The sequence below is a fragment of the Musa acuminata genome, chromosome BXJ3-6, assembly GCF_036884655.1.
Source record: "Musa acuminata AAA Group cultivar baxijiao chromosome BXJ3-6, Cavendish_Baxijiao_AAA, whole genome shotgun sequence".
Classification (NCBI taxonomy): domain Eukaryota; kingdom Viridiplantae; phylum Streptophyta; class Magnoliopsida; order Zingiberales; family Musaceae; genus Musa; species Musa acuminata.
In genome coordinates, this window is record NC_088354.1 from 34310431 (window position 1) to 34333965 (window position 23535).

Consider the following 23535-nt stretch of genomic DNA (forward strand, 5'->3'; position numbering starts at 1 on the left):
AGAGAGAGAGAAGGTGGCACGGCATGGATGCTTGCAGGCTTGCCGGTGGCCGCCCTCGCGCTCGTCTTCTCGTCTGTGGGGTCCTCAAGCTTCTTCTCACGGTGATGCTTGCTTTATATCCTCTCTGCCCACGCCAAATCTGGCCATGGAACTCGTTCAGCTGCCCCGTGCTTCATATATCAGATTACCTAGTAATGGCAAGACTTCAGGAGTGCATAGTTGTTTCAGGATGCATTAGTACTAGTTGATGTTTGGAGGTCGATGCTTTGTTTGATTAGTGTTTACAGGAACGGTATCATTTCTTCAACGTTCACGAGAGGAATAATTAGTCATCGACTACCCCAAACATCTCCTATTTTGATACACACTAAATGGAGCCACAGCGCAAAGACCATCAAGTCCGCTCATGTCATTCAATCCCTTCTTTGGGCTCAGGTTTGTGTCCAGTGTAGCACGAAACGATGGCCTTGACGTAATGCATATCATAAATCTTACAGAATTAGAATTCATTCGATACTACATTTATAGGACCTCAGTTAAACTCAATTTGCTAACACAAATACAAGTTCACCATTGTCCCCCTGTTGAACCCCCTATCGAAGTAACACGGCTGGGTTCTAACCAAAGGTTGCTGCCAGTAGATGCGAGAGCAAAATTCTACAGAAAAAAGAAAAAAAAAAAAAACATGAAATATCTTACTACTATACGAAGAACTTTCAGAAGGTGAAAATCACCCCACAGATTGGACTTAGGAACCTGACTTAATAAGATTATATGTTTCTCACAAAGCAGTCTCCCATGGCTTTTTTCTGGGGCACACGGTCACCTTTATATGTTTCTGACAAAGCAGTCTCCCACAGATTATATGTTTCTCACAAGGTGAAAATCACCCTACAGATGGCAGAGAGGTAACTTTCCTAGTCCTCTGGTTAAACAGCCACCTTTTGTGAGAGAGAATCTTCATATTCATAGTTATTAACTGGACTGCTCCATGCCTCTGATGGTCTGTGCTCCCCCTCCTAATCACTGTACTCCGAAGAAGCTGACCATGCTACATCATCATCTTCATCTCCATTTCCCTCTGCATCCCCAACATCATCTGCATTATCCCCAATCTCTACATCCTCGTCATCCATATAAGTATTCAAGTCGTTCCCATCGTGATAATCATCATCCGCTTCACCCTCTTCATCCCCCTCCATGTCTCCTAAGTCATCTTCAGTTTCATCATCAACTAGTCCTTGAGGCTTGTCTGCATCACATTCATCTCTATCAGAGGATACTACTGCCTGATCATCATAATCCTCTCCTGAAGCTTGACCATTTTCACCAGATTCCATACATGGACGGCTGTCATCGTCTTCAACGTATGTCTTTTCTGTTTCACCGATTCCCCACTGTTCACCATCTGAGCTCTCAGGGGATGCCTCAATTCTGCACTGCTTAGAGCTGCTGCTTGCAGTGACAAAACTGCCCAAAAGAGAACGCTTGTCAATTGTAGCTACCCTGTTCTCAGATCTTTGTCTAGGCCTAACAGTTCGACGACCACGACTATGACCTTGGCCACGTGTTCGACCCCTTCTGGTGTATTTTCTTGTGGCCTTCTCAAAACTACAATTATTTTCAGTCCGAAGCTCAGTTCTGGAGGAGTTTCCACTCCCAATCAACCTTCTCCCTCCTCGTCCACGACCGCGCCCTCTCCGACCACGACTACTTCGGCCCCTGCCTCCTCTTCCCAAATGCAGCCACCTCCCTTCATTTTGATGGTCAACTTGGTCAGGTGTTCCCATTGACTCTACCTCTTGCTTATCGTGGACAACAACATAACATGATGGAAGCGTCTGCAGAAAAAGATACTCCAGACAATGAAAAGCAACCAAGAAATGCAAAAGATACAAAATCTCAACGAAGCATAAACGATAGAAAAATAAAGAATGACCCATTTTTCTCTCCATCAATTCAACCATTTTTTTGATGGGTAGAAGAGATTGTGCATCTCCCATATTCACATGGTACCATGTGGAGTCAATAGATATAGAGCATGGCTATAGGGTAGTAAGACATCCATTGCCTCTTGGTTGCAACAAAATTTTTGAACATAAGAAATTGTCATTCTAGATTAGATAAAAAGCATTAAATTTTTAAACACTTAAGTATCATCTGAAGGATAAGTATAAGCAAGCAAGACCAAAAATTACCCACAATGGCAGCTATAATGTCAATTAAATGTATGTCAAATGATGGAAAGAAAAATGCATTAAAAGTGGACTTCACCAAAGAAGAAAATGGCTTTTCTAGATAAGGAATCTATAGACCAGCCCATATTGAGCATTCAGCCCACATAATGCTTAAGATTATCAATATTATAGCCACAAGACTACGAAAAGTTAAAATGAAGCAAATAAAAGTAATTTTAATCAGAGAGTACACAATAGGAACTTAGTGGCATTTCCCTTTACTTTTAAGGTTATGTATTGATATTGTGGTGTTATTTCCTTTGTGACAATAATAGGATTGAAAATCAAATCAAAATTTCATCATTTATAGACAAAAAAAGGACTATAGATGTTGACATACAATTTCAAGCTTATACATGTAGATATTTATTAACACTCTTGCATGTTGCCACAAACCACACTTAGCAACTGAGAATTTCCACTAAAGATTTCTTGCAGGTAATCGAGGAATATAGCATAGAGTTTATAAGCTACCTGATCTGTAGTCTGTTGAAAGTTGTGAATCAATTCTTGCAAAACTCATATTTCTCCTGATTTCTGAATGTTCTTCATTAATGGAAGACCTCTTACAAAAAACCTGTAATGGCTTAATAGAAATACATCTGACCTTATCTAGATATTGCTGAGTTTAGGATGTCTTTGGCAGAGAAGGGCTGAATAGACTTGGATAAAGTTGCAAAATGAAATGTCAGCATATGTTCAAACTTCAATTTTCTTAGATGCCACCATGGGATGGTATCACTTCATTTAAGGTGAAAAGTGAAAGATCAACATAGCTCAAACTTCTATTTTTGTGTAGACACTACCAAGGGTTGGTAGGAGCAAAGATCCATTTTACAAACTAAAAGTAACAAACAATGAATTCTATAAGTTAATCTCTATCATTAGTAGATGAAAAACTAATAATCTTATAAAGTCAATGCTCTACAAACATTAACTATTTCCTCATTCCACTCCACAGAATATCAAGATTGCAATCCCAGAAGTAACAAAAAAGGAAAAAGGATAACTTACAATATAATCTCCTTCCTTTCCTTTATGAGACTCCAGCTTCGGGTGCAGCATATAAGAAATTGAAGAATCAAGATCCAACAGCCTTAATGCCACAGCTGCCGAGGTACTAGGCACCCATGGCAAAACAGGAACTGATCCCGAATGAGCAGTGTTATTGTCTGCAGCAACTCCTGGATTAGCAGAACTCAACAATTCAGCTGTTGTTTCAAAGGTTGTAGAAAGAACACCTCGTTTTATTGCACCCTCCAACAAAGTTAGAATCTGCAAGCAGGGAACACTAAATATGATAAGTTCTAGAGTTCCTACTTAAGAAAATATTACCGACAGACCAGAAATATATATAAGCACTGAAAAATGTCAATACTTGCATCAATTAAAATATCATAATACAAAGAGAATTTGACACCACAGGAAACTGCATTTCAAAACCAGCAACACCAAGTAATTCAAGAAACAACCGTAAATGCAAGACAAATAACAACTCATGTGCTTAGGTAGATCAAAAACAAAACAAAACAAAACTTTAAGCTCAAAAAATGTCATCTAATTTAGACCATCACTGGTAAAATGTTAAAAACATTGATGTGCTCCTTTGCAATCTGGGAACTAGGGTTTAAGTCATGTAAACAGCTTCTCTATATTTGGTGTATAAGCCTGAGTGACCCTCCCCAAATCTTGCATTGGTGGGAACCGTATGCCCTTTTATGTAGATATTGAAAGCTCTGTTAATTATAACTATTAGACGCAGTTAGAAAGCCAGATTACTACACATTCTTCCATGTTGAGTCTTACCTGTGCTTAGATGTAATTCACTTGGGAGTCACATGAATCCATGAACTTTTGTAGGTTCATTAACAATTTCCTAGTCTAGAACATGATCAGGGAACATTCATTATTCATCCCATGCACACTGAATATGATACTAATAACTGTTTTTCATAAAACATTGTTTATAAATAAGTTTCCAACTGTGCAAGCAATGCAATGATAACAAGGACAAACTTTGCCTTATTGATAAAGAATTATTAATCTAATGAATCAGATTACTCAAAACTATCAGATTAGAGTATAATCACCATACTTTGAAGTCATCCAAGTTCCAAATAGTGTGGAAACTCAGAGTGATTACATTACCATGCCATTCTGCTTGATCTTTTGACATTAATTTGTTAAAATTAAAGATTTGTTAGATTAGAGTCCCAGCCACAATATACATGCCCTAGGAGCAAAGTAGTAAACAAATAACAAAAGAGACAAAGCTCTAAGACTGGAGAATGAATGACTGAAGAATTTCAAGGCCTGTCAACATGGCAAAGATCTTATAAATTATAAAACGAGATGGCTTTGATGCAACTATCAATAAGTATATTCTAAATCTAGAATTTTATGCCTCCATCTACTCTGTACAATTTAGACAATATATCATATATAAATTTAACAAGCACAATAATAACTGACAAAAAAATGTCAAATACAAAAATATCTATAAAGAAGATTATCACATTTTTCATAGTGAGTCAAAAGGCCAAAATACATTGGTCACAAGTATTTGGAACACTGAGAAGCTTTATGCAGATGACACAAGTGTTCTACATATATGCCATTACCAAGTTAATATTATTGTAGATGATACAGCATACACAATAGTTCTGAAACATCCAACACAAGAGGCTTCCAATAACACGGCATGAACATGTAAAACATTTTTATGTGTTCTTGCTTCATAGAACAAAACAATGGATACAATTTTTTGCAAATTTCAAAAGAAAGATAAACATATTTCATTGCACATTGTTCGACTTATCAGTGACCTTGAGAGTGCTATACAATTATCGCAACAGTAAGCAATTGCTCCCAATCAATGTAAAACAAATAGCTTATAATGTTTTTTTTCAATTGCAATGTTATAGAAACGCTCCAACGACCAAACAGTTGCCCATATCATTACAGAACAGGTATCATTACTGTTGCATTTACTTCAGGAAAATAAAGAATGGGTTGTTTAAAACCTAACATTTGAAAATTAGCAAAGGACATCTCGAAAGACAGAACTTGAACTGATAGCACTAAAGAAGTCATTGCTTCATCTGTTTGTTACTTTCGGCATTTAATATACAAAATCCATTAGTTGTTCTACAGTGGGGTAGAAAAACAAGTTTCTGCTGTTAATTCATCAAACAATTTAAAACCTGAAACAGTTCCTCAGCAGATGATGAAGACTGCAATTTCACACCCCAAGATTTCCTATATCCCTCGGTCCAAAATGCCTGAAGAGCTTCTGCTGGAATTGAAACCTGTAAATTTTAGAAAATTTAAAAATACAAAATTAAACAGAGATGCAAATTTAACAATGTAAAATAAAACAAAGGTGATAGAGATTTAGAAATCAAGAAGGGTTTCCCACCTCAATCATGGATAACTGTGCTTTCAACAGTCTGATCCCTATGGAAAGAGAGGAGTCAGAGACTTGGAGTTTCCATTCAGGGTCTGATTTTCTTTTTTGTTCACACAAAGGCATATGCTCTGAAAAAATTGCATCAGAGTTATGGAATGCCTTAAATGTCTTGTGGCAAGAAGGGCAATGCCTTTCTTCAGCAGAAAAGGACTGGAAGCAGGAATCACAAGTATGAAGCAGCTCAGAGCATCTTTTCTTCCCATATTTCATTGCACACAATTGGTAAGGATTATAGCATTCTTTCCACATCCATCTGAATAAACCTTGGTATCTCCTAACAGCAGCACTTATCTCAGCTTTGCTCTGCCCAAGTTCAATTCTGAAAGATGATGAATTCTCCAAAGCATCAGAAGCGAGACCACAGAGGGAACTGCTAGGACTGTCAAGTTCCATGCTGCAATCTGGACTTGATGACGTTTTAGTCAGCCCTGTTATAACCGGATCTCCAACTAAATCAGAGCTGACAAATTTCTTATTCCTTCTGATTGCCTCTTTGAAGGTTGACTCTATTCTTTGCAACATTGAATGCAAATGTGATTCTCTAATCCCACGTGTATCCAGAGCAGCTAAAAGAGCATCAAATGCCTGTTCGCATTAAAGACCACAAAAACCTCAACATCATGAAGACAATACGGCACTTATGAAACTCATCTAACATGTTAACCTAAGTTTATCTGATAGTAAATTTAACTGGTCCTTCACATTTACATTATTTTCTAAAACGGAACGAGATTTTCATTTTTGTTGCCATGGACATTTTCACACTACTCAAGAGAGTGGGAAGTTTTCTTAAGTAGTAAGTGATACACTATAAGTGGCAGAAATTTCCAGGCAATAAGTTCAGCAATCCATAGAACTACTAAGTGTTAAATCGAGCTCCATTATGTAATATAGCTATTACATCAATTGATATACTTAAGAATTAAGATCTAAGTATTCAAATATAGAATTTACATCTGTTTAGAAGTTCTTTCCTGAACTTGTCACCCAAACATAACTGATCAAAACTTTACTATTCTCATATCTATTACAAAATATAAGGGACAAGAGAACAACAGTACTGAAATAGTAGCAGCAGATCCAACAGCATGTGGATTAAGATTGTGCTAACTTGACATTATTTATTAAAATGTAAATAATATTATAGTTCCAAGTACATGATGTAAAAGTAATGGTACCATTGTGAAGAGTGGAAAAAAGCACAGACAAGCGTAACAACTGGAACAAAGGAAACAAGGAACGTAATAGCCAAGGAGGTTTTAAACCAAGGCTTAGCAAAAGCAATGGCAACACAGAAAAGTTAATCAAGCGAACAACATTGCAATTTTTTATGGCCTACACACCAGCCATCCAAGCTGATGCCATCCAGGCAGATATCAAACTTATCAATCACTGCCCAAAAGCTGATGGTTGGCAAAATTAATGACACATGTAATAGTGGTTTGCCGTATCGAGGAGTACCACTCGGTATGAGCGATATATACCGGTCTGACAGGGGACCGGTATAGACAGTACATATCGGTTTATCGGTATGTCCCACTGTATCATGTGTTGGTATATTGATACATACCATACTGATAGCCGATCGGTACACGGTTCAGACCGGTAATGCGAACTATGAGTGGGATGTCCATGAAGATGATGAGATTGGAGGAAGAAATGGATGATGGAAGAGCAAATACTACAGATTCCAAGTGGCCACAAGGCATAAGCCAAAAGCTACAGTGTCCAAGTGCATAATGCAAATAAAGGATTCATGGATAATATGCATATGCCATGATAATTTTAAAATGTTTTACTTGAAGAATCAATTATAAATTGAAACCCAAAACATAAAATTGCTAGAATCTCAAAGGAACATGCATGGATAAACCACTTAAGCCGAGAATCCCACCAAAACTAAACCAGTGAATTGAAATATGGATCTAACCATTTATTTCATGTAAATTATAATGAATAGAGAATGAGAAAAGCAATGACACAAACACAAATAACAAAGGCATTTGTCTGACAAATAAAATTGTATGTACCACCTTACATGATACCTTCACATGACAGTATTATATACACCAACTAGTCTAAATAATATCTTGTTGACCAGAACTAGGAAATATTCTTCATCGTTCACATTTGACTGACTTCGGTTATTTATAAGTTCCAAAAGACAAAATAATAAGGTTGATGCTTTATTACTTAATAATAATAAAGAAAAATATTTGGATATTTGCAGGCTAATTAGCAATAAAAGTCTCACTGTTTCCTTCATTAAAAACAAGTGCCAAGTCCCAAAATATGAACTGGCTGAAACTAATCCTAAAAGAGATTGTCTAGGACCTAGATGCTAGTATGCACCAAGTGTTAGAAATGTCTATAAAATGGTTACATTTACAGAGAAGTTTGGTAAATAAGAAACTAGTTTGACAGTATCATGTGAGTATTGTATTAAACTCCAAAAACTATCAATATCATCTATTCTTTAAAAATTGTGGGCATTATCAATAAACTGAATCTCATATGGACTACAAGGCTGCAGTGCATAAGCACAGCCCCAAAGTTCCCATCACTGAAATTACATATTGCCACTGACACTTACTGGCTTGCAGTTTTGTTTCCCATTTATGATTGTGGGCAATGTAGCAGAATATGTATATAGTTGTATCAACTGCTCCAGCTTAATGTGATCATACATCAATAACTACATAAATGTATAAACCACCAAAAAGATTTAAAGTATAACAGGATATTTCAAACATATTTAAGGAAAGGTTGGAGATAAAGCTACCTCCTCTGAATCGATAAGCCGCCAATGGCCATCTTTGGATTCAAAAAAGATTCTCCCAGAGCCAGGATCATTTGGTGAAGAAGATGTTGAAAATTGCCAATACCGATTTCGCCTGCGGTCTTGACCTAGGGGTAATGATCGGTAAACATAAAGTTGCTCTGCCTTGTGACCAATAAATGCTTTTAATTGGGAACGTGACTTTTCAGTAGCATATACATGCTGGTGAACTGGATGAACATCCGCAGTTGTAAGTTCATGTCCTATAGACGTGTTACCAAAATTAACCCGATTCGGTTCAAAAAACAGCTCATTGCTGATGGCTTCTAGATTACCATCATTACCCTTATCAACATTGTCTAGTGCCATTTGACTTCCCACTCTTGCACCATTACTTACAGCTGCCTCAGCTTTATTTATACTGAAGGCAGTACCTTGTAACCTGCCAGGACACTCTTCTTTAAAACGCCTTTTATCAAGTTGTGCCTCTGCCCACATTTGTTTTTTGAGAGCACTTGCAGCTTCCAAACGTTCCTGTAAGTCCTTGAGTCAATTACCTAATGACAAAACAGAAGGAAACAAAAGGGAAAAGACATTATTATCTCATTAATACCTCAAGAACTATTCGTATAGAGTTTCCTTCAACAGCCACTCCTACCAAAGCAACAAGGGCATGCAAGCGTTCTTCAACACTCAGTTCAGAATAATCGCCTTCTGACAATCCCTGAACCCATGGTTCACCAAAGTTGCTTTCATCAATTTCTGTGTCCTCCATACCAAGGTTACTTGCTTCAATGTAATTTGAGTTTCCATCTGGAAGATGGGAAACACCTGAAGTGCTTACTGTTTTTGATTTCTCCGAAGGCATTTTAGGACCTTTTTCCACAATACCAAAGCTAGTACATGCAGTTACTCCGTTCTCTCCCCCTTCTTCCTGACATGACAAAGTCAATGTCATAGAATCTTTTAACTCACTTGCAAAAGGATCATTCTTATCCAGCTTTGCATCAATGCAAGCATCATCAACTTCAGGATCATCAGCAGCATCACCTTCCGAATCTTCATCTCTTTCAGCTTCATCTACATCTTCTGTATCCTTTTCAGCTTCCTCAGAGTCTGAAAGTGCACTTAGAAATACTTGTATCTTTTCCCGAGCAGCAGATAATACAGCATCTGCATCAGCAGGATCCTTCCTGTAAGGTGATCTTACACAATATGTTGAAGGAGCAGTTCTCTCAAAAAGTTTTGTGTCTCGCGATAATGCTGCAGCAATAGATGCCTCTGGTGTCTTGCTTGTGGTTAGGTCCCGTAGTCCAGAATTCTGATAATGTGGCAAAAAATACAGGTTAACCAAATCAAGAACAAGCAAACAATCTTACAAAAGACATTTACCTGAATCTTGTCTGCAACTTCTAGTATAGTAAGGCCATTGCTTCCCTCGAGAGAAAGAACATGAAAAGCAGCAAATTTGACTGTTCCAGGAGTCAAACGATGCCTAGATCCACGACGATGAGTATAGCCCCTTTCTTTCATCAAAGCGAAAGCATTTTCAGCCGCCAAACCATTCCGTAAATTGGAAATAATGTCCTTGCCATTGTTACCCTGGGTAGAAATTGCTTAAGAATTTTACTTAGTAACACCATATATTAGCTTTTTGATAAGTAAATACTCTAACGAAAACCAAAACATGAGCTTAATACTTGAACTAGCAAGATTCAACATTTCATAGAAATAAATGCTGCAGAAACTGTGAAGGTTTCAAGAGGCACAAGGTTCACCAAATAGCTAAATGTTCTAATAGTACTCCCAATTGGTTATACATTATACAATCAGAACCAAAATCAGCACAAGAGAACTATCCACATATCTAAAAATGCTCCAAGCAGAGGCACAATACCCTCACCTGTTATAGTTTGCAGCTAGTTCGACAATAAAAACAACCACCTTCACATGTAAGACGTGCAAAAGTGAGATGTTCAACCCTGAAATTCAATCTTTAAGACAAAGCAAGTCTGATAGTTATCCTTATTTTCTATTATATTTTCATATTATTATCTTTTACTTCCTCTCGTTTTTTCTTCCGCCATTCTCGAATTATATAAAAAAAAACTTCCTCTATTTGTTACGAACTTATCATCAGATTTGGTATTTGAACTTCTACCCCACATCACTATCCTTATACACCATCATAAAGGTTGAGAGGCCAACAACTAACGACACAAGTTTAAACATTTTATGCCACATGATTAGATATCCATTTTAGGTTGGCGAACCTATTAGGTTGCATCATGACACAAAAAAGTTCCACATATACTGAGATCATTGGCATCTAGTGATTTAAAGAAGAAGATAAAAGATTTGGCAGCTTTTCCATTAGCTTTTTTCTTCAAAGAAACAAATAAATAACCTAACCTCTTTATTAGAAATATTAACCTAATGACTGCCGGCTGTGAAGTGAGACTATTTCAGTTATAGCTACTGTGCCCCAAGAGCAGCTCAAGATGGATGCAACCAATTGCATCACGACATACAGCTTGCTGCACTAGCCACAATGCAAGCCACCTCAAGCAGGATTTGTCATCAAGAATGGCATCAGGATGACTGGCTGCCACAGGCAGGTAAAAGGACAGAAGGAAATAAAAGAAGAAAGTCAAGTTTACATTCAAACTTCATTCCTACTCATAGGCCCTCTAAAGCAGTAAAAACCATTCAAAAAGGAAAAAGTACTTGAGCTCCTAGCTGATAAGCCTATCATGACCATTTGATTTATTAAAAACACAAAAAAGAATTATGAATTTAATAGGGAACATCTTAAGAAACTCTTCAATTTACTACTGAACATGCTTCAACTGTCTGGACTTAAGTAAACAATTATTAAGTTCTTCACCATGCCGAATCTCATTAATGTCATGTATATGTGCAATTCCTTATTTTCATCATCAACAGTCAAGCCTCCCCAATCAAAACGAGATCAGCATCAACTAGGCCTATAAGTCATATATGTGTAACTTCCTATTCTATAATTTCCAAATAATAATCTTGGCATATAGGATTTGGGCTATTCATAAATGTGCATGTACACCAAATGATTACAGATTATAGATACCATAATGGATATCTTAATGTCCAACTAGGGTATAAAAGGTGACCAAAAGTTTCTTTTATATGAACATCATAACGCTAGTTAAACATAACTGATGACTCACGTAAAAGGTCAAAAAAACAAATGTTACAAAAGGAAATGTCATGGCAACAGTCAGACTATCTTCGTAAAAGGTCTGCAGAAAGAGGAAAGTTTATATGGGTGTAGCTTTTCTTTTTTAAAAAGTTTTTGCAGAAAACTAGGTACCTCATTCTCATCCCGAGAATATACACGGTCCACATTTCTCTTCTTCAATTGTGGCCCAAATCCAGCAGCCAATGCAAATTGTCGCAGTATCTCAGGCCATGTCAAATAATTCAAATGCCGTTGCCAACCACGAATGTTAAAGCCCCATGCATATGCCTAGAAAACAAAAGCATAATAATGGGAATATGAGATGAATAACATTAACCAGAAAGCAGCAATCAAGAAAGTATGAAGTTGACGAAAGGGAGTATCAACCCCCTCAACATTAACCAGAAAGCACTAATCAAGAAAGTATGAAGCTTAGGAAAGGGAGTACAAACCCCCTCGATAATCTGCGGATGGCCACCTCCTGGATTAACAGTGCTACTTTGGCTAGCCCCGAGTGTGCTAGCAGGAGTCCTTGCAACATCCTCAATGTCCTTAATAATGGATTTAAGTAGAGCAACATGCACTTCTCCCAGAAGTCTTGAATCCTGTGAAAGCTTTTTATTAGATCATCAACACAACAGAAAAGGTAAAGCTGCTTCTAATGGTCCCTTGTGACCAGTAATGCAGAAATCTGCAGCATAGTTGTACCCATATGAATGATTTTTAAATTCATTATTGGACTTCCATGATTTACAGCCCACATGGTAAATGCAAATTTATTGACCAAATCATTTTACATAGCTCCTCATGTTTCTGGTCCTAGTGAGGCAGACCAATGAAATTACCACATTATTCACCACTCCAAGAGGCAAAAAAATATGAGTTATTGCCATATCAAGTATCAACAATAGGCTTTATACTCCAAATATTCTGGTTCGTAAAGACTAACTTCCTTCAAGTAATATGTAGAGCACGTGCAAGATTCAAATAAGGCAGGCATGAAGAGTCCTCATAAGGTAACTGAGGTCAGATTCTGTAAAGAAACTTCAATCACTAAAAAGTTGGTTTTAGGGAAAGAGAATGGCCCTAACCAGCCAGAATAATTTATCCAAGGCCTAAAGTTTGGAGACAAAAGCAAATGAGAAATAAGTTCAAATTGGTCTCTGATTACAGCATATTAATTGTGGTCTGGAATCTGGATAACACCCACCAAATAATTCCGGTATTCATAAAGCATGAGATGCTCACATTCAAAAAAGTAAAGCAAGATTCAGAGAGCACTCACGTAATCATGGAGAGACTGCACAAACTCATCAAGAGTGAATGGCCAAAGGCCAAGCACGTCAGCAAAGGTAATTAGAAACTTCCAAACCTGAAATTCCAACCAATTTGCATATTATTGATGTGTTAGGGAAATTCCAATGATATTATCATAGCAGCGACTGAATATATATAATGGGAATTTGCGAGCACATAGCTTCAGAAAAATAAAAACTATTTTGATAAGTAAAACACACCATCATTTTTTTTAGAAAGTTGGACTTTTGACTGATAAAAGGTACTTGCTATTTGTTAGTTAAGAAATCTAAGACGAAAGTGAGACATGCACATGAAATATATGACAAAATAGCATGATTATGGAAATTTAATCAATTCTAAACATGAAAAGATTAAAAAATGCACCATAAGAAGGTTTGCTATCTTCTCATCAGAATCAGCCCAAGGCTGAATTGCAAAAGGCTTTTTTAGTCCTACAGAAATTGGCGGAAATGCAGTCAGCATACCTGCAGTGGAAACAGACAAAACTTAGCTTACACTCCATTATAGTAAACAGTGAAACTAATATGACCGACATCTATGAATACATCAGAGCATTGAATCGTTGAAATGTTGTATAATCAGCCATATAAAACAGTTGCCAACAAAGTCAGAAGGAATCATATCATGCAGATTTCTAGAACTAAGCTGAATAAAGTGAAGAGAACTGTACTTCTGAATGAATCGAGTTGTTGCAAAGTTTCATTTTCGAGAGCAAATATTGAGGAAAATCCTTTATTTGCTGCAGCCAACTCCATTAACTCCAAGCGCTCATCCTCAATAAGCTCCATATATTCCTTTGCGATTCTACGGGCAGTAGCCCTCTCAGTAGCAGCTTTCAGTCTTGCAGCCTCCTTGTCTCGTCTCAGTTCTTCTTTCTGCCTCAGCTTCTCAGCCTGAACTCATTCAAGAAAATGTTAACAAAGTATTTGAAGAACCAGGTGTAGAACAATACTTCCGGAACCTACCCTACGAGATTCCTTCAGCAGGAACTTCTCCCTACGCTCATTTTCACGCCTTTGTTCACGTTGAAACCTCTCTTCCTCTCGCTGTTTTTCACGCATCATCCGCTCTTCTTCCTTTCTTCTTTCACGATCATGTCTCTCAATTTCCCTCTGTATTTGTTCTTCTCTCTGAAGATTGACAATTTGTTTCAGTACTGGATATTGAACGCGCAACGACAAACTCTGAACAAAAGGTACCTTTCGCCTCAGGTTATCTTGTTTCTCAAGCTCTTTCCGAATCCGTTTCTGATGGGCTTCCTCCTCCTTAGCAGTCCTTGCTTCATCACTCTACATATAGTAAAAATAGTTCATGACAACACTTATCCCAAGAAAATTAGATACACAACTGCACTATATTACACGATTGTAAGTACCTTACGTTTCCTCCCCAACCAAGAAATATTTTCATCACGGGAAGTCCTATCAGATGATATATGTGGGTTTTCTAATCCTACAACCTGATTGGTATGAAACTGAGTATCACTTGCAGGAGACGGAATGGAGTCACTACGTGCAGCACTGCCATATTCCATCAGGTCAGAAGGAATTTTTTGTTTCCTGCTTTGTTGGGACCTGAGGCTGGCACCAGACATTTGACCTTGGAAGGTATAACTTGGTGCCTCCTGATCATTTACATGCAAATTCTTTCCACCTGATGGTACAGATGTCACCCTGTTATTAGGCACATCTATTGAAGAGTCATAATAGTGAGATTGAGATGCCATGTCATATGCCTCTGAGCGGACACTTGGCTGCTCAGGGAGAAACCGATATTCAGGAAGAGGTCTAGGACCCATATGCAGATGGACGGTATGAGAACCCCCATTTGCTGGTTTCCTCTTCCCTTTAGATGAACTTGGTGAGAAATGTTCAATGCCAGAGGGAAAACTTGATGCCTGCAAGGTAGAAACAGTCAAAAGAAATATACAAATAAAATCATATGACATAAAGCACAAATCAAACTCATAATCCAACTATAGCAGTCAATTTCCAGCAGAGCTTTCATCAGGAAACTCTAAGAGACAATAGACCTTTGTTGTCTTTATGTCATGTCTCCCACACACAGTGCCATCATAGGGCCAGACAGGCTGCTTCTGTTGTGCCGATATTTCTGTTAAAATATTAAAAAATAAATAAGTAGGAGAATGGAGGAAAATTTTGATATGTGGGCAAAGTAACTGCAGCCACACATAGCTCCCAGTACAAGGACCACCTAGTAAAGAAAAAGTAGCAAAGAGAGAAGAGAAGATTAAATCTGGAAAGATAATTCCAATGATTTTAATAACTGATTAAGCTATTGGAATGTAAATTCATTACTTGGAAAACTCATGCACATAATATTTTCTATAACTGAAACCTGTAAGAAAAATAATGAAGCTAGCTTTTAATACAAATAAAAACCTGAACCAAGAAATCTACTAGGTAATGACCATTGTTTCATTAGACAGAATGATCTTCAATAAACAACTAAGGCACCATTTGATCTTCACAATCTCATATCAAGAGAAAAGTTAATTCTATCAATCAACAGCAAAATGAAAACCAGCATCAAAGCCACGATAAATAAAACATACAAGTCTCAAATAGAGACCAGGAACATGCAAACCACCAAATCCCACTACTTTAAATGCATACTATCAGATTGGTGAGGCAAGAATGAACCAGCAAAACAACATGATGGCATGATGACAGAGACGAGTGACATACTACTTATGTCTGATATACTACACCCGAGAAAGGGCTAAGGTCTGGATAAAATATCAGAGCTTACTCCACAAAATAGGGTGAAAACCATAACAGAAAGAATTTGAATAACCCAAGTTTGTTCAAGACAAAAAAAAAAAAAAAGATCTACCCAGAAAAGCTCAGCATAATCAAATTCCATATGATAAGTCTTTTTATCCATCATTTGTCTACAATTGCACATTCTCTGGCACAATAGCTCACCTCAATGTCACTTTCCTAAACTTATATCCATGTTAACCTGTTCTATAACTACCCAGAGCTTTTTTACATATGCATATGCTAACTAAATTTCCTCTCATACACAGATACACTTCAGCTTCAGTTAGTCAAGCTTGTACTCTTACTCCGACATAGAAATTCCAACCTACCAGTTTTTGTGTTATCAAATGTTAATATTGACAAATGAATCTCTTGCTTGCACATAAAACATTCTTACAACCCCCTTAATTACCTTAATCTTTAAAACACATCATCTTGCTCAACAGCATTTGACAATAATGCAATACATGCAATTCCCATAAAACAGACAATATCTGCATTGTGATGTAGATGACCTTATGTTTTAAATGTAGAAGCATCTATAGGATTAGAAATACAAGGTTATAGGCTATTGTATAATGACCAAACAACAAGGTCATGCTCATATTGTGATATGACCACCAACAGCAAAAGCATCGTTCTAGTTTTACAATCTCTAATATCCAAAGTAAAACAAAGATTCAGTCATCAACTAATGCCAATCACATATCTTTTCTTTTTTTTCCCACTAAGACTGTGATGTGCACAAATTACTATCTTCCAAGCTAGAAAGACTTCCACAAGCTACATTAGCATGCACTACAACTACTAGTATTAATAAACAGAAACTGTCATCATATTTCTTATATGCTAAATTCTAAATGTCAGCCAATTGCAATTGACAATTGCACCAACAAAACCTAATCTACTGAAAGATCAATAACTCAACTAACAAAAAGGAAACCCAACAAGGAACTACTTGAAATTGGAGCAACTCTAGACAGCAAAGCAACATATGTAAAACTAGCATGCCGGTTGCAATACCAAGTTAGGATGTACTATGCACCAACAAGATAGCATGGCCATAGCAGAAGATGAATATTTGGTATCACACTGTAATGATACCTATTGGGGCTCCGAAAGCACCAGGCGGCAGCGGATCAAACTCGACACCAAGGCCAGGCCCATCCTGCCGCAGCGGCTCGCCAAGCTGTGCTTCCACCGATGCTAGTATCCTGAGCTCCGCCATGGTCAGGCGGTTGAGGTGGGTTGGCGGAGGCGGCAACACAGGATCGTAATACTGCCTCCCGACGGCTGACATATCTGCAGCAGTCCTTGAGACGACCGCCGCTGCCCTTGAAACTGCCCTCCTGGACTCCACGCTGCTACCATAGGGGCTGGAGCTCAACCCGACGCCTCCCGACTCCGAGGACGGCATATCATTCTGAGGAGGCAGCACCGGTGGCGGTGGCGTCAACGGCAAGGATTCCTCGTCCCTCCGCTGCCTTCTCGTCGGCGGCAACTTCCGGTCCTTGAGCCTCCGATGGCAGAACCACATCTGTAGCTGCCGATCCGAGAGACCGGTCTTCACCGACATCTCAGCCCGCAGCGTCTCCGACGGATGCGTGTCCACTGATCAAAAACAAGAATCGCAACAAACGAACCCCAAATCAACACCAATCGGGACCGATCAAACGATGGGAACCCTAATAGTAACAAATCGAGATCAACAAACCAGCATAGGCCTTCTCAAGAATCTCCAATTGGTAGGGGGTCTTCATCTTGCGCTTGGGGGGCTTGTCTCCGCTTTCCGGCGTCGGCTTCTCCTGATCTCCCCCCCCGGCCTCCATCCCCTAACCCTAGATCGGTAACAAGATTTCCCCCCCGGCGAGGCGAACAACAACAACAACAAAAAATAGAACTAATTCGTCCTGCCTCGCATTAATTTATAGCACGCGAAAAGGGCGAACACGGCGTGGCAAAACCGATGAAAAAAAAGAAAAAGCAATCGGAAAAAGGAAATCACGAAGCGATGTAGGGTGAGATCGCAGAGAGAATAATACGAAGAATACCAAATAGGAGGAGTAGCAAGAAACGATCCAACAAAGAGGGGAAAGAAAGAGGGACGGATGAGAGAAGGAATAAGAAGAGAAAAATAACACCAGTGAGTATTGAGGGGAGGGGAGGGGAGGGGAGGGGAGGAGAACGAAAATGGGAAAGAGATTGGGGGAATTGGGAGAAATAAGAATAAGATGGGGTTTGATTTGGGAGTATCGTTGAACAGATCGAACAAACGATCCATGTCATGCAGCGATCTCGTGGTGCAACAACAACAACAGCAACAACAGGGCGTTTCCATGAGGGGGGTGTATTGGGCTGGATAAAGGGTGTTCTTTGGCTTTTGGATTCCCCCTCGTTCCTTTTGGGTTTGTGGGAAGGAGTGCGATCGAAGACCGGGGGGCGACGGTAAGGTCGATTTGGGTTCGACTTTTGTTCTTCGTGCACTCCTCCTTTGTGGCGCTCCTTTCTTGTTCCTGCCCTCGAAACCGTTTCTTTTCACGGGCGTGTTTTTTTTGTGGGTGGTGTGTCTGTCGTGTGTGCGGCTTCGCGTACCCGTTGGAGTGTGAGACGGGTGGGACCGGGTACGGGCTGGGGCCCGCCTCATCTTCCGGTGGGAGCCCAGTGATGGAATAAATATAGAGAGCTATTTGTCGTCCACCTTCTTACCCTTCCCAATGGGTCTGATGGTTCGTCGACTTTAGATCGAATCGTTTGACTTTTGAAATCGGAACCAGTAATTGTGGTTTCGGTTCTAATCGGTGATTTCAGATTTCTTCATTAAAAGAAAATTATCAAGACTACTTTCATCGATAGTTTGAGACTATTTAATCCTATTTAATCGACATTTAAAGGGACAAATGATCAGCTTACGGTTTATCCCCTTCTCCCATTAATATATTTTTAATTATTTTGGTACATAAAATCTATATATTCCTATTTGGAAATAATTAGTTTTGCAAAATATTATGCATGTTCTTCTACGATTTATTATTTATATGACTTTTCACTAAAAATATATTAAATTGACTCTAATATATTATAAATTCGCCAATCTTTTGATCGTTCTCTTAATAAATAGTACATTTCTCATTGGTTTATTCGGTGGATACATTGCTAAATAATTAAAATAAATTGAATTTAAATCATAGGATCGAAGAAGATTGCTTTGCGAACGTACGGGTAAAACAATGTGGCGAGGCACATCGGACAACCATCCTAATCCTATTCAATACTGTGGTGTGACGTTTCACATGATGTGTGTTGTGGTGTAGCCATCATAGGGCATGGAAATATGAAATGAACTTTGTACTGTGCACATAACATAGATATAGATGGACCCCGGAAGGTACGTACGTAAGTAAGAGTGAAGAAATAGAATAAATGTCAAAAAATATGAAATGAAGAAATGAAAAGGGATTGAATTTTATTTGTACTGTGAAATGCATTCTGTCTATTATATTATCTTTTAACTCATCTCGATTTTTAAGTTTTTTTTACTTTTTTTATTTTTATTTTGAATATAGATAAAAACTTAATTTTGAACGAGAGAAAGCACAGTACGAAGAAACAAGAAAGAAAAAAGAGACGAGAGCATAATTTACCTTTTGGCAAAAAAAAACTAATCTTTCGTAATCAATAATAGTTATAAGATAAATATGATAACGAGAGGACTTGTGTTTATTTATATATGTATATTTGAATTTCAACTCTATAACCTAATAATGAATTTCAAACTTTATAATGATGTTTACAAGATTTTTTTTCTTTAAGTTTGTATAGAGTAAGATAGGATGACTTATTTTTAATCCAAATAATATTTTTAAGCTCGTAGTTATAAATTGTTGATATTGGAAGTTAATACAGTAATTAACCACAATCAACATGGACTCGACAAGTTAATCCGTTAAAAAGGATAACGTGCCATATCACGTCACTATAACATATAAAGTAAAAGGCTTTAATATTTATTTGCTAAAATTCCCTTTGCTACTTATCTTTTGGGCAACAAAAAAAAACATACACACACACTTAATCTTTCATAATTAACGATAGTTATAAATACTTTAAAAGAAGACTCGTATATTATGCATATTTTAATGTCAAAGTCTATATAAGCTAATAATGAATTTAGAAATTTTTTATACCTGATAACATATATTTTAGTTCCGAGACACGTCACAATCGATGTCACGTTGTGCTACAGCCAAGTCAGCAGGGGAAGTACCCTCACGCGCCAAGTCAGAACTCGTACCAAGACATGGTTTGGTATGTCTCATCCTGGAAGCTCGGGACGAAATCGTTTGGCGCCATTCCGCGCATCCCGGGACGATGGCCGCACAACAATACCGTCTCATCCCTCGAGGATCGGTCGTCATGTCAAACCCGCGTACGACCGACCATTGTACAGTAATATAAAAGCCCTCGACCGGCATCCGGCTAGGGAGATAGAAAAAAGAAAAGAAAAAATAATTATTGACTTGCTCATCGGAGATACCAAAGTTGGGAATCATCCGACGAAGATCATTTTTGCAAGAAAGCGACCACCCTGAGCTGCGAGCGTCTCAACCTAGGAATTGTCATCCAGTGTATGAAGGCAAGCTGCTAACCGGCCTGGAGATGGAGAGACGTTGCTCAACACAGATGGCACTCGGATCAAGAAAGGTTGATCAACACCCCGTCGCGAGAGCCCGACCTATCTTGGCATCCAGTTCAATCGGCAAAAGACTCCCGACATCAACCTGTGGACCAAACCGTGCTTACTCATCAGCCACGACACATTTGTTCACCAACAATATCGATATATAAACCAATAATAATTTGAACTGATGTTGTTGGACACATCTCCACAAAAGTTTTATAATATTTATTTATGGTGAGATCGAGACGAAGAATTTCTCCCTCGATCAAATCAAACATGTTTTGGTAAAACCATTTTGCTGTACGAGGGTTTCCCGAATTTAATAGCAATTCTTTGCTATATCTTTGGTACGAGACTTTTGGTAAAACCACAAAAGTCTTTGCTATATCGAGTTAACAATAAAAATTGATATTAGTATAATTATATATATATATATATATTAGCCTTAATATTGGCCTTGAAACAACTATTGAAAAATTCAGATATTAATTCATTAGCATTGTCTAGATATAAATACTATAAAATTTAGGTGACTTTTGGTTTGATTTGATTGACAGAGACTTGATGCAGCAAATTACATGATGGATTATCACTTTTAAGTCCAGGACAAATAGCAAAATTAAATTAGGTAACAGCCATGAGAGAACCTAATGGTCACAAGAACTTTGTCCTCTTCCTCGGTCGTACATTTGTTTCCAAAAGCAAAAGACATTTGGAAGAGAGTTGCCAACCACCCAATAAGTTTAAGTTGTATCATTATCTGAGGACGAAGAATGCTCGTATTTAATATTTATCTCACCCGTATTTATTATTATTATTATTATTATTGTTGGTGGATGAGAGGACAAGTATTTAATAGTCATAGTACGATTAAAACTAGATCGTATTATGAATTTAAGTAGGAAAAATATCTTGTATGATTTAATATTTATTTAATTTATAAATATGTCATGCATCTCGATATTTTGATGACGGAGTAAGATGTGAGAAAATTTTTTGATGATGAGAGAAATAGAAATGATACATTGAGAAAGGTATAATATACCTTTGTTAAGAATTTCTATTTAAGTTAAGATATAGTGTTTATAAATGATGAAAAAAATTAATTTTTTTCTGTAGGTAGCGAGTGTCCAACCACATTAATGTTTACCAATTTTTAATATATTTTTTGTTTCTTTTTTTTAGTTTCAAAATCTTTTCTTCCACTTTTGGGAGGAAGAAAAGACTCCGGAAAAAAAATCAATGATAAATTATATATATTAAAATTGAAGTAAAATTTACATAATTTAATACTTTCTACCCACATATACAAAGAAAAATCAAAATTTTACCATGTGAAAATACAAATAATATATCTCGCGAGTTAATCAAAACCTAAGTGGAAGATCCACATAACAATATTTGAAGAGTAATCAAAGTGTCTTTCCCCATATCTCTCTCATTAAATTCTTGAGATATATGATTTATTTATAACAATAAATCTTAATTTATCTTTTCTAATTACAATCCAAAAAAGTTTAAATCTAATTAACTTCGATGAGCATTTTGAATATTTTTGGCTTTATTAACGCTCTACTATCTAACTAGATTAAGTGTATGTACAAGATTGATACCTCTTGTAACTTTAATATGAGGTACACCTCATGCGTGGCCGGTGCATTATTATATTCTTAGGGTAATGCGGCAGCATCTTTCTATCTTTGATCGATACTCGACACCAAAATTGATGCATGGAAGGCGATAGAGATTCGATGCTTGGAAGATTTCGGCTCAAGTGATTCCATGCGTTCAACGTCAAGACGAGAACAAAGGAGCATCCAATAAGTCATTGGTCCCATTCATCCGCAAGCGGACAAGCGTTGGGCTTCCATCCACGTGGACGCGTATCTACCAATACATCTTTATCATTCTATCTTTTTTTTCTTTCTTTCTCTCTTTTTTTTCAAAAAAAAATCAGATAAACCGAATTCTTTATTACGTAAAATCAATTATAATATATTTATATTATGCTCATCATGACGTAAATCCTCTTACACACATTTCACGTGAATACATAAATTATTTATAATAATAAATCATATTTCACTAAAGACTTTTTTTTTTTACTTAGAATTTGAAACGAATTGACATCAAACTTGAATTAGTGATATCATGTTCGATCGATATGATGAGCGAGCAAGTGGAGAAGCTCCACGAATCATGTTGGTGACAAGTCATGTCAATCTAATTTGACAATATGTATGCATGACTTGAAAACGATATATGTGAGAGGCACGATAAGATAACTTGAAATCTCATAAGACTATTCCGAACCATTATGTTTTGGTTTTGTTCTACATGTCTGTTCTACGCATCATCAAACCATTATGATTGTGTCGTTGATCACATCTCCAAACATGTCATTTTCGAAAGGACAACATCATGAGGTCAAGAAATCTTGGAGCTTCTTTTCTCAGTATGATCGTGCTGCTCATCATTTGCTTGGCAAATGATGAGGATAGTAATTACGACAAGACTCGATTGACGTCAGTCGACGTCTCACGCCTCGATCGACGCAACTGCACTCGATCAACCGAACCGAAACACCGATCGAGGTGCATTAATGCCTACTCAGGCACGGTTCTTCACACCACGCCAGCGCCCATGTCAGACGCTATCAACCTGTCTCTTGCAGGCGGGCACATCAAACAGTAGTAAGCTTCCCTATAAGTACCCTCTCGTTCATCAGAGAAGAGGGGGGGTCACACATACAAACACTTCTCCTTCTGAAACCCCCTCCACATCTTTCGCTAACTTGATCGTCGGAGGGGTCGGGTCGAGCCTCCCGACCTGACCTTTGTGCAGGTGCGAAGCCGAGGGTCCCCGTCGGCCGCGCGGACGACGAGCCCCTGTCCGGAGGAGACGACGACCCTGTCCCGATCGGACCATCGCACCGGACCGACCCCGCGGGCTCGAGGCACGTCCCGGAGAGATCTCCGACGTCCGGACCCGAACCGAGCCACGTCGGCCCCGAGGCCACGGCTCTCAAAATTGTTTACACCAACAGCAA

General features: G+C 38.0%; 1 protein-coding gene across 1 annotated transcript; it reads right to left on the reverse strand.

Moving 5' to 3' along the window:
* Nucleotides 1-449: 449 nt before the first annotated feature.
* LOC103989190 (homeobox-DDT domain protein RLT2) lies at nucleotides 450-18293 on the reverse strand. Its single transcript, XM_009407981.3, has 18 exons — nucleotides 17523-18293; nucleotides 16913-17419; nucleotides 15055-15134; nucleotides 14398-14919; nucleotides 14222-14311; nucleotides 13988-14152; nucleotides 13693-13915; nucleotides 13386-13486; nucleotides 12988-13074; nucleotides 12155-12307; nucleotides 11835-11990; nucleotides 9878-10087; nucleotides 9099-9806; nucleotides 8489-9019; nucleotides 5656-6291; nucleotides 5441-5545; nucleotides 3252-3512; nucleotides 450-1841 (listed from the first exon to the last, which is right to left on the reverse strand). The coding sequence occupies exons 1-18, from the start codon at nucleotides 17635-17637 to the stop codon at nucleotides 1020-1022; spliced, it is 5472 nt and encodes a 1823-aa protein (XP_009406256.2). The 5' UTR covers nucleotides 17638-18293; the 3' UTR covers nucleotides 450-1019.
* Between the last annotated feature and the right edge of the window lie 5242 nt (nucleotides 18294-23535).

What these genes read in the sequence shown, in the direction of transcription:
- LOC103989190 (XM_009407981.3), bottom strand. Translation starts at nt 17,637, where the DNA reads ATGGAGGCCGGGGGGGGAGATCAGGAGAAGCCGACGCCGGAAAGCGGA. An exon ending in GGCTTATCGATTCAGAGGAG is followed by an intron (nt 6,292 to 8,488) that starts GTAGCTTTATCT and finishes TAATGCGAACAG; the next exon opens with GCATTTGATGCTCTTTTAGC. An exon ending in CACAGTTATCCATGATTGAG is followed by an intron (nt 5,546 to 5,655) that starts GTGGGAAACCCT and finishes TAAAATTTACAG; the next exon opens with GTTTCAATTCCAGCAGAAGC.